The sequence below is a fragment of the Atta cephalotes genome, assembly GCF_000143395.1.
Source record: "Atta cephalotes unplaced genomic scaffold scaffold00008, whole genome shotgun sequence".
NCBI lineage: Eukaryota > Metazoa > Arthropoda > Insecta > Hymenoptera > Formicidae > Atta > Atta cephalotes.
This window is the reverse complement of record NW_012130072.1, coordinates 3,222,576-3,235,153: the sequence shown is the minus strand read 5'-3', so window position 1 is coordinate 3,235,153 and position 12,578 is coordinate 3,222,576. Positions and strand designations below refer to the sequence as shown.

The window sequence follows — 12,578 nt, the reverse complement described above, 5'->3', positions numbered from 1 at the left end:
CGTTGTGTACTCTCAGATATTGTTATTGTTAATATTTATATATACTTAATAATTTATATATACAAATATTTATATATACTTAATAATTACTATTAAGTTCAAATATTTTGTGAATTTTCATTATGAAATGTCTAACTTGAACTATTTGGAAAAATTATATTGCAATTAAGAATCTGAAAGTAAATAATTTTTCTATGAGCAGTCTATGAGTTAAACTAAATTTTATTTAATATTTTTATTAATAATCTAGAAAATAAAATAAACTTTATTATTTCTAAATTTGACAGAAATTATTTCATCAACGAAGAAAGATTGAGGCAGAAATCATTTATTGTAATTGAGAAGATAAGATGATCGAAGATGAGAAATCAGGCGACGCTAGCATGATTAACATCGGTACGATTAGTATCCTGATACTCTTCCTAATCCTCGGCAATTTCGAGGCAATTACAGTCGTAAATCATCATTCTGACGATGAATATATCCTTGAACACGAAGTCCTTCGCAAAGACGCACTTGTTGAAGCGAAGAAACTGGAGATATATCCTGGTAAGAATTATTTTTTGTCAATATCGTTATGTGTAAAACTATAGAATTAAACAGAATTAAATTCTCCTAGAATTTTTTTCAATATTATTCTATTTATACACATATAAGAATGTAATCTTCTCGCGCACATTAATGCTCATTTCTACCAATATATCTAATTTTTAGAACTAGAAAAAGACGAAGAGTAAGTTGAACCGAAATTAAAGTTAATCATAAAGTTAAACATTGATGGAAACGGGCATAAGAAATTTTAGAAATGTTCAGCGTTTAAGGAAATAAACAACTTCTTATATATATGTAAAAATTAAAATTTATATATGCACACATGATATTTCTTAACATATAAGACATTAGAAATTTTATAGTGGTCTTATATTTTTAACAATTTTCATTTTTCTTTGGTAAGATTTAAATAAATAAATTTCTTTACTCAAGTAACTTTCTAAGTTTAGGTACTAATAAACTTCAAGAATTAATTTCAAATAATAATTTTATTATATCTTAAAATAAAATTTAAAAAATTAATTTCTATTTATTTTTACTTAATTCCAATATAATAAAAAACTATCCGTTTATTTCATTGTTTATAAAAAGAAATTGATGTGTTTTGATAGCCTTGTCAATAAATTGAAGAAAGTGAATTTGTCGAGGAATCTACTTTTAAAAGAATCTATTTCTTTTCAAGTTCCAAATGTTACAATATATATTGATACATTTTAACAACATTCTTGATGCAGCCTTTTTTCCAATTTAGTCCAGTTGCTAAAAGCGTCACATTAAGGCTCTTGTCTGATTCCTACGGCCGATCCATAAAGCTTCCTTACGATACACAGAAATGTATTTATCTTACCTCCAAGAATAGCTGCTTTGATCCACCTAACCAACGTCGCACAATAGACGTTTCAAAATTTTTGTTCTGCCAATCACACCCTAGCATGGACAAGAGATATGCGTGAATAACGTTCGCAAAGAACATGCTATTTTTGTATTTAAATCGTAGCAATTCTGGCTTTTATTTTTAAAAATTTTGTTTAATAAATTTAACTTTCCGTCTAACTTGCACTTCTACGTTCTATAAAAAAATTATAATTTATTTTTAATATATAGTAACAAATCGTATTTAGTATACTAATTTGCTTTTGAATTAATTTTATAAAATAAATTTTTATTCACATTAATACTAAAGACAATAAAGTTTATACTAGCTCATCAACAAGTCATTCTTTTAAATTGTTATGCTTACGTACATATTAATGATAATACAGAAGATTATGTATACCTTATGTATTTATGATTAAAATCATCATTAATTACTACAAATTAAAATGTGGTAATTAATAATAAATGTGAGAAATTAAAAATTTCACAATTTCTATTGTTAATGCATGAAAATTAAATTTTCTTGATTTTTATTGTTTGCTATTAGATTTAAAACTTTTTTACGTTTTTTTCGGTACAATGTATGAATGTTTTGTTATATATGTACATTCACATCGAGACACCTGATGATAACAACGCAGCCAATTGAACACATGATTCTCATTACAATAATTCAAATGACTGAGGAAGTTGATGATTACCCCCTAATATTATTCGCGTGAATTAGGAATTGTCGGTAGTGCAATCCTAATTTCTGTAATTCAATCCTTTAGTCGTGACTCGGAGAAACTTTGTAAAAACTGCCATATACCTGTTGCTTGTTATGTGCGAACGATTTAAACTTTCAGTTGTTATTGAAATGATAAAAAAAGAAAATTGATAATTATCGTATAATGCTGTTAACGGCAATTAGAAATTCTCGGTCATTGTGTGCGCAGTTCTCATATGATTCAATTAAAATTTCTCATTAAATATTGTAAATACAAAGAATACGCGATCTCTTATCACGAATTTAACACGGTCTAACGATTCGCGAAGGCGAAACTTATATACAATATATATATTTGTGATCGATGTCGATACGACGATACAGCTCTATCGCGTCGCAAGCAGATAATTCGCTATGTCCGCGACACAATTTTATAAAAGATTACGTAAGGAGCCTCGAGACGCTAATTAACGTGAATTATGGATGCGGATTCGACGCGATTGTCATGTATTTTAATCACAGTTGCCGACATCGAGGTTAATGAAATATAATCCTTAATTAATAAGTACGTTCAGCTTTATTATTATGAATTCTCCTTGAGAAATACAGCGTCTCGCACGTGTCATTTTACTTGTTCAGTAACGAAGATTGTAGATATTATAACAATATGACGGTTTTTCAAATTGCCGATCTTTTTTTAACTCGAACTCTCCTCTTTTTTTAATCTCTCCCTTTCTTCCTCTCTCTCTCTCTCTCTCTTTCTCTCTCTCTCTTTCAATTATTTATACTAATCGCTTATTATTTGCAGGACCCATTCCGGGATGCAAGCCTTGCACCTACTCCGAGATGACTTACTGCAAGAATGGCAGCGTTATCAATGATCATTGTTGTTGCGATGGCAACTTCAACAGTAGGTATTCGAGCGATTGCATGGAAAAAAAAAAATAGTTTTGTAAGTCTAACTAGTTTTGTAAGTAAAACCGACTATTTTTGTGGAACTTATGATAAACTTTGCTTGCCTGAAAGTAAAAGATATCAGAGATATAAGGTAAAAAGTTAGATTACAATTATAGGAAATTTATTCAAGTTGTTATTTATTATCTTACAGTAAAGTAAATCATACTATTCTCAAGAATGTAAGCTCGAACAACTCTTAAGATTTTAATTGTATATTTTATTACCGCGCAAATAAATTTTGTCAGCACCATGTAAGGCAAAAAATATTCGTTGATAAAATAAATTTTGTTGAGATGTACGGTAATTTACAGATTGAGAAATAACAAATTGCAGTAGCATAAAATTTATTTTATGAAATGTAAAACGCATCTTAGTACGGCTATAGGACCGTTCGTTTATCAGAAAAGTAAAGTAAATTTTACATATGTGGGCGTTTATCCCTATATGTCAATTTCATCAAATTTACTAGAATTCCAGCACATATTACTTTATCTTCTCTCCAGATGAAATGATAATATAATTAATAATACTCTAGATAAAGTTACACGCGAGCGCCCGTAACTTGTTTTATGATTAACGAAGCAACACGTGATTTATCTCGGCAGTAACAACAAGTCGATCGAAATCGGCTTAACCTTCTCGACGACGGAAGTTGTATTTTCCGCTCTCGTCCTTCGTTTATTCATGCAGTGATGAAGTCGTATGAAAAACCACAGTCCCCGGCTGACGAATTCGTGCGTGAACAATCGGCCGTGGCGAGCGAGCACTTGTGCAACCGCGCTTCACGGAAATTTAGAGCAACGGCAATGATAGTGAGCGCAATTTCACGATTTGCACAATGCCAACGCGAGTCGTGCGACGTAATCGCAATTATTTTTAGTCGATACATTACATGCCGTTACAACTCGAATTGTTAATACCTTGAATAACCGTGGGATCGACAAAACGCTTACGTATGTTATAGATTTCCTCGCGGTATCTCCTTAAAGGTACCTTCAGAAAGCTTTTGAAAGCTTATAAAAAATATTTATACGTTGCTCAAATGTAAAAGATGTGATATAAAAGTAATATTAAATTGGAAGAGTATAATAAATAAATAAATTTAATATTTAATATTACATGTTATGTAGTTCCATATAAAATTTACGCTAAAATTGTGATAATTTTATGTATTTAAAGGAATAAGTCATATCGCTTAAATTTGGTCTAACTATATGTTTATGCTTCATTAAAGAAAAATCTATTTTTTATATTATTTTTCAATCACTTAATTCAATAAAGTGTATTTGTTATTAACAAAACTTGACATCGTTTGCTTCTAGAAATAAATTATAGTATTAGAGAGATTAAGATTGCAAGAAGAAGGATGCTAAAATTACATAACTATCAATTTTCAAATTTAAATTGTTGTAAATTGCAATTTAAGTTATTTTAAATTTAATCTTCCTTTAACCTGAATAATTATTTAAACGTCATATAATTTATCGACTTAAAGGCCATAATTTTTTTATATGCCGCGAAGAGTTTGATTTCCTTTTTCTTTTGAACGGAAGGGCAATCACCTGTTCAGGAAATCATTCCTCGTCGTAATGAATTATCCTTGTCCTTCCACGCGCGTGTGTAAGATCTAACAAGTGATTCACTCGTGTGAGTCATCGAAAGTCACTTGAACATTCCACACGCTTCCCGAACTCCTCACAGGACTATCGTTCATCGACCTGCACTATCTTTGCTCGAATTTCTAATTAGCACGGTATAACACATCATTTATGAAACAATATTGGATGAATTTATTTCAAAGTAAACATTAAATGGCAATATTAACATATTTACAAATTTGTATATTCTTGTACACTTCTCAGAAGAAATGAACATCGATAATCAAACCAAATTATAAACTTATTTCTTATTATCTCATTAGCAAGCTTAACGAATTTAAAATAATTAATTAAAAAAGACATTTCAAATACTTTTGATTTTTTTATAAAGTTTTCTGATTAACAAATTATATTTTTAAATTATATATTGACATAAATAAATACATATATGTATGAAGAAAACTTTCATGCCTATAAAGTTTTTTAAAAACTTTCAAGAGGTTCGATTAGTATTAGTTTTTAAAAGAAAAAAATATAGAAATACTGTCATGTGTAGAATTAAAGATGTTTCTAAATTACGTGAATTATTTGTATTTTCGTTCGTTTAAGACATTGAATTCGTTGTCATTGCATGACCCGCGTGAAGATTCTGTAGGTGTACGAAGTTGCATTGTTGCACGCAGTAGCTATGCATGTGGAATACCTAAAACTCGAACCACCTTCCAATCGCATCTGTGAATCACTCGTGCATTTTGCGCTCGTTTCTAATCGCTTGCGATCGATTAAGCATTTGTCGAAGCATTTGTCTCGAATCATTCATGTCATTCTTTCCGGAATTGATAACGTACCGGAAACTTCTGATATCGTTAGGTAAATTAATTATCGTCTCACGAAACCGGTTAATTATCGCAACACTTATATTTAATGGAGGTTTGCGTTCAAGCCCCTTCGAGATGTGCGTAAAATTATGTTTGCTACGCCTTAACGACACAATGCCTTCGTGACGTCGTAATTTCCTACTGCAATTGCACTACTTACTCAAGTACTATTAATCTATTATTTACAATAATTCCGGTTATTAACTGGATCCAAGAATAATAGGCCGTTTAGAAAATAATAATTAATCATAACGTGATTAATGAGAACTAGCAAAAATATAGGTGATATTTAATTATAAAAAAAAGTATAGTCAGAATTACATCGATTTCGTACTGAACAATAAAAATTGTATGTACATATTACTTTGCTTGAAGTTGGCAAATTCCGAAATATCAAAATTAATTAAAATACACGTTAAAAGAAAACTGCTTGTCACAAGAATGTAATTTATCTGTTTGTTGTTTCAGAAGTGTTTCCCTTCGTCGAGCACACTTGTCGCGTGGGACCAGAGGAATGCAAGGTGCACGCTGAAGACTGTGCGGAATATACAAGACTGAGGGAATGTTGTTGTCATTCGTACTTGGCTTCCACCTGTAAGCGCTAAAATCCTTTAAGCGTTTTGTCTATCTAGACAATATTTTACGCTCTTTCTTGTCATAAATCATACAATTTTTGAAGTTATCAACAGTATCAATCAGAGATACTTGTCTACTTATAGCATAGCATATTGCGAAATATGAATTTAAAGGCAGGCGTTTTATTGATGCGCGCATATGCGAGTTGATTAAAACTTTAAGCGATTAGGCGAAGCTGATTATAGAACATAAAGATTATTCTATGATTAATCTTTGTAATAATGTCGATAAAAAAGGCATTTTCTTATCTCGACTGATTTCATGATACAAAGTGTAATTTTCTTAGAGTAATACAAAGTTTCATTTTTAGCTTTATTATAATTTCGTGATACGATATCATAGCAATGTCATTCGTAATTCCCAAGGGTGTCGATATGCAAATGCAAGAATATACTTTGGAATCATCCGATCCGCGAACTATGCTCGAATTACGAACTTATTATCGCACACAGTGTCGACTTTTAAATTGAATGGCAATAGTATTGTGAAAGAGATATTTTGTAAGATCAATAATATATAATTATTTTTATTCTTAATTATGTTATCAAGAAATTTTTATTAATACTTTTTGTGTGGGTCACCGATGATCTAAGACTTTCGGACGGTGAGCTGGATTTTTTGTTTAGGCTGTTTTTTATAAAAATAATTTTTGAATTTTTAATTAAATATGTTATAAATTACATTTTACATAACAAATATAGAATATTTGTTTGTTTTGTACGCAAATCACCTAAAATTGATGCGGCACAGAATGTAAAAATCGAAAGGAATCGTAAAATCTCTCTTATGCACTTTTTAAACAAATGAATTTCATTGTTGGATTCATTATTGCAAAAATATTTAAAATATTTCTGTGTAATTACTAACATTTTAGAATATTATTTTATACATATTATCATATAGTTATTACAATATATTGTAATAGCAAATTAATAAGAATTTCTTTTGCAGGGAAACAGTTGGCGAATGGCGTTGAATCGCGGGCCAGTATGAATATCATCAAATTTGTGATGATCTTTGTGATGATTCTCAGGTTACATTTGTCGTTGGCCTAAAACGCACAGCACCAAAAATTTTGTATTGTTATTAATTATTTTAATAAATTGTTTTTATTACCGAGATCCAAAAGAACTGGCAATTCTTCGATAAAAATTCGACTTTAAATAGGATTTAAAAAAACGAATATATGTAAGGCAATCGAAATTAAGAAGCGAGAGAAAAAGATAATATTATATTTTAAATATTCAATTTTCTAAGATATATTATTTATAGAAAAAATATTGATAATACGAGAAGATTGAGTAATATTGAACATTTTAGATTTTTCGAGGTTTCGTTTTCTTGGATGACAAAAATTAAGTGTAATGTACATAAAACATTATTTTTATTAAAAAACACATTTTTAATCATATTTTTCTAAAAATAAAAGTAGCCAATCTTTTACATTTTTAAATATAAAAATATGTCATTACATGAAATGTCATTTCTTGTTTTTGCCAATTGTAGTTAGCATTGCCTTGGAAATGAATTTTTTTAAACATATTTTTAGATTCTGTAATTATTTTATGAATAATTTTTTATGATATACCTTGTTCTAATAGCTTTTAATCTATCTCGTAATGTATTATTCGAAATTCTCAAAAAATTAAGAAATTGTTCGATATTACATATCAAACAAAAACAAGAAAATACCTGATATCTAAAGAATATATAACGAAGAAACAATGTATAAAAGTTTTAAAACAAGAACGACATTATAAACTATAATTAAAAAAATAATAGATGTTGTAAAAAATAATAGATGTTATATTGATAAGCTAAAAACAAAATTATATAATGACTGATTAGTATATACAGTTAACTCTATGCATAAACAACAGTTATATAACAAAATGCATAATAACTCACAAACACTGCCGTTATTCTCAATATAGAGAGATCCTGGCTTCCATGTGCGAGTAGATTTGTCAATAGCTTAACAAAAGCTGTTACATGCATCTAAAATTTTAACCAATTTTAAACAATTTTTATCCGATACCACTCGAAGTTCCTCTATGAATTGTGTATATGTACAAATGAGGTGTAAATATATTTTGTGGAAATTTTCAAAGTTTTAATTATAAACACAATATTATTACTGATAGTTTCTGTAAACAAAAACTTGTGAACCCGTACAAAAAGTTACAAACCTAAAATAAATACGTCTCTCTCATAAAATATATTGCATCATATCGCCGAGAAAGAAAGATTTAATGCAATGTTGAACGTTTCGTGGTAATATGATGTATGAGATTGTTAGTGACACGCGATCTATTGTCTGAGGCTTAATTGCTATTACGACAACATTTACTATACATACGACAAATATAAGAGACATATTTATACTTTGAACTCCATTGAATATCATTCCTACGAAAATTAATTTCTGATATGTCAATAATGTGAAGTGAAAAAATACTAATTTTTAATCCTGAAAATCAAGAGTTTTTCAAGTTAATATATTAAATTTCAATAAAAAATATTACATACTTCATGTTTTTGAAAATTAGATATTTGAAAAAAAAAGATGCATTGCATGTATTTTTGTTAACACAAGATTACGAACTTGTGTTAATAATGTTCTGTAAAATTGTAAAAAATGCAATATCATCAATTTTTTCACATTAATTAAAATTTTTCGGAAAATTTTTAATTTTATCAAACTTTAAATTATTTTAAATTTTTTATATGCATAAATACGCATTTTATATGCATACTTGCTGACATAAATAACATGCATTATTCTACTATTGTGCTTATGCTATTGTGCTATTGAATGTGCTTGGTTTATCATGGAATTGTTTTCTTATTATAAAGATAAAAACTTAAACATAATAATTCTAAGAAAAAAAAATTGCCTGGACCTTCTAGCTCCTACAATCCACCTACATTTCTCAATTTAATATACATATGTTCCAATTCTACTTTAAAATTGACGTAGATATAGTTGGATTTTTTTTTTTCATTCGTAATGTTAAGCGTCACACAATAATTAAATTGATAACAAAATTTAAACATTATTAATTGGAGAAACATCATAAATTAAATAAATTTTACAAAGATTATCATTTTTAAATTAAAGTTATTAACTAATTTTTTATTGTTTTTTTAGGTAAAAAGTTACAGTAGAATTTTATATTATGCAATATTAAGTTTTATATGATATAATATAATATAAAATTATGTAATTGCTTTATTTAAATTAATTGAATAATTCTTTTATTTAAATTAATTTACTCCGTAAAAGTCATGTTTCAACCTCCCACATAGTAATCGAGCACATATGCTTGCGCATATGTGCATACGAATTTGTTTATTTTTACGAAGGTCGGTCGATTCCGATAAGTTATTTTTATAGAGGTCCGACTGTATAATAAAATTTATAATTATATAATAATATATATGTAACCAATTACATATACACACACACACACACACACACATACACACACATACACACACGCACGCACACACACACACACACACACACACACACACACACATATAATGCAGCAAGTAATACAAATATAGTAAATTAAAACAATTTTTAAATTTCATAATTACGAAAAATATATAAATATGTATATATTTATTTGCAATTATTTGATAAAGCAGAATATTCGATGAGAAATAATTATTTGTTTTTTTGTTTAAAAAATTTTTATAATTTTTTTAATGAAATAACCATATTATACGCACTGTGAGGACTGACAAAATTATTCATGAAAATAATTATTTTCCAATATCAACATGTACATACGTCATCTGCATTTTTTTCTATTTTGGACTCACCGACACATAAGAAGAGAAAGATGATCATCAACCAGTTATAAGTAACGGGTACATCGACCGCGTTCTACGAGGAAGGCGAAGCCCAACTAAAAGTTATGTGGGTTTACGAAAGAAATCGAAGAGCACGAACAGTGAACGATCTCATTTGTCTGAAAAATCTCAGCCGCGTCAAAAGCTGCAGTGAGTGCGCGCGGAAACTTTAACCTCGTTCGTTTTTTTTTTTAATGAGAAAATGTTACTATTAATTTTTTTTGGCGTTTTATTACATTGTTGTGCATTTGGTATATCGGGTGAGTTAATTTACTCAATAATTATTTAATTACACATCAAAGAAAACGATATTTTCTGTGACATGCTGTAAAAAAGAAATTTATTAATTAAATCGTATTTAAATTGTATATAGATAGTAATTTGTCGTCTTGACTTCTCAACTTATTTGAATAATTTTTATCGCAAAATTATTGCATATTTATTGTGTGATTTTAAAAAATGCTATGTTAATGATATTACTTGTGATAATAATATCATGTGCCATCTTAATGTGTATAAATAAGATAAAGATTTAATAATTTTTAAATAGTTATATACATTAAATATTAATTTTTTAATCTAGTAACACATTTTGAATGTCATTTTTGTAAATAAAAAGGAGAATTTTCTATAGAAAACTTTTCTTTAGAATTAAAACAGTTTTGGTAATCGAAATTTTGAAGAAGAAATTATTTTATTTTAAATTTAATCATTTTAGTTGATCAAGGTATAAATGGATAATATTTTGAGTTGTGTTACTTTTAATGAATTATTACGAATTTATTGTAAGATATTAAAATCACAAATAAAAAAGGGTGTTATTTTTTAAGAATTATAAAACAAATTAAATAATAAAAATGACATTTGATTATGTTATTAATAATATTCTTTGTTTTATCATTATAAATAAAAAAGGTTTTAGTTTTAATCACATATTATACATAATGTATTTCTTTTTAATAAAAATTTTTTCTCAAATATTTTTATTATTGATTAAATGAAAGTCCTTTTATACTTTCAGATAAACACGAGAAACTAGCAGGCAATCATGTGACAGGGGCAACAAATGTGATGAACATGCCATTAACACCTTCGCCAGAGAATTTACGGCAATTTCAAGGAAATTATCCTTTCCCTTCGCTCGGATATAAACCACAAAGGTAAGTTTATAAATTTCTTATATTCATTTCTTATAGAATCAACTTATTTTGCATTATACAATTTAACTAAAAATCAATATTAAGAATATTAGATTTTTTGTCATTAAATAATTAGTAAATATTAATAATTAATATTTGTTTCTCTACACGTTCTTCTACACAGACTTTTGCATAACGCATAATGCACAGTGCATAAGAAAATCAACTAATTAGAATCTTTCCTTTCCTCCCATTTCTGGAAAAGAAGAATTTCGATGATCGATGATCGATTCTTTTATGCACTATGCATTATGCGTTATGTAAGAATCTGTGTTGCGATCATATCTCAATAAAATCTTATGTTGCCATTACATCACACAAGAGCACAAGCACATATGTGGGAATAACATCCATTTTTTGTCTTGAAATTCAGGAAATTCATTTGTATAAAATAAAGCAAAACTCGTCTTTAAATCTTTAGAGTTTAATGGCGAATTCAATTAGACACACTAATGTGTACTATATGTATATTAAACATAATAAAATCATATAAAACTATTGTACATTGATTCAATTTAAGTGTAAAAGTAAAATGCAAATTGCAAATATTTCGAATTATAAAATACATATTTTACCTCACAGCACAATAAAGTATATTGAGTATTTCACGATTTATTCCATTTTTACATTTATTTATAAACATATCTTTACGTTAATTTGTGTATGACAGCTTTAATATGCCCCAGTGCGCATTGAATGCGTCCAATTGAATTGGCTATAAGTTTATAAAAAATATATAGTTGCACTCGCGCCACTCGCTTTCGAAGTCTAATGATCAATTTAATTTTTCCGTGAAAGAACCGATCTTTAATCGAGACACGAAAATTAATTTAAAAAATTGGAAATCAAAAAGATCAATTCTCTAAAAGATCGATCCGAATTGCCCATCTCTACCTCACACCTGATTATCAACTTAGCGATACAGATCAGAAACGTGGATACATCGTGCAATTGCTGGACTGAAAAAAAGCATAATATCATTTATAATAATTTTCACAATTCAACGTCAAATGTACCTGCTTAAATCAGCAATTTACACGATGTTATCCACGCATCTGATCTATATCTTTAAGTCAATAATTAGGTGTGTAATCGATAATTTTCTCATAGAGTAAAAAATTAGTTCTACTCTAATTCACCCTGTGTGTGTGTGTGTATGTGTGTGTGTGTGTGTGTGTGTGTGTGTGTGTGTGTGTGTGTGTGTCGTGTCGTGTGTGTGTGTGTGTGTGTAGTGTGTGTAGTGTGTCGTGTCGTGTACGTGTGTGTGTGTGTGTGTGTGTGTGTGTGTGTGTGTGTGTGTGTGTGTGTGTGT

General features: G+C 28.4%; 2 protein-coding genes across 2 annotated transcripts in view; both read left to right on the top strand.

The window, feature by feature from the left end:
• The first annotated feature begins 383 nt into the window (after window positions 1-383).
• On the top strand, window positions 384-7,261 carry LOC105627194. The gene is made up of 4 exons (XM_012208481.1): window positions 384-549; window positions 2,946-3,047; window positions 6,039-6,164; window positions 7,158-7,261. The coding sequence occupies exons 1-4, from the start codon at window positions 384-386 to the stop codon at window positions 7,259-7,261; spliced, it is 498 nt and encodes a 165-aa protein (XP_012063871.1).
• Window positions 7,262-10,269: 3,008 nt separating this feature from the next.
• LOC105627193 overlaps window positions 10,270-12,578 on the top strand; it is a 3,236-nt gene continuing 927 nt past the window's right edge. The window contains exons 1-2 of the mRNA XM_012208480.1: window positions 10,270-10,327; window positions 11,089-11,227. Of these exons, the coding sequence (XP_012063870.1) occupies window positions 10,270-10,327; window positions 11,089-11,227 (197 nt within the window). The remainder of the gene's footprint in view (window positions 10,328-11,088; window positions 11,228-12,578) is intronic.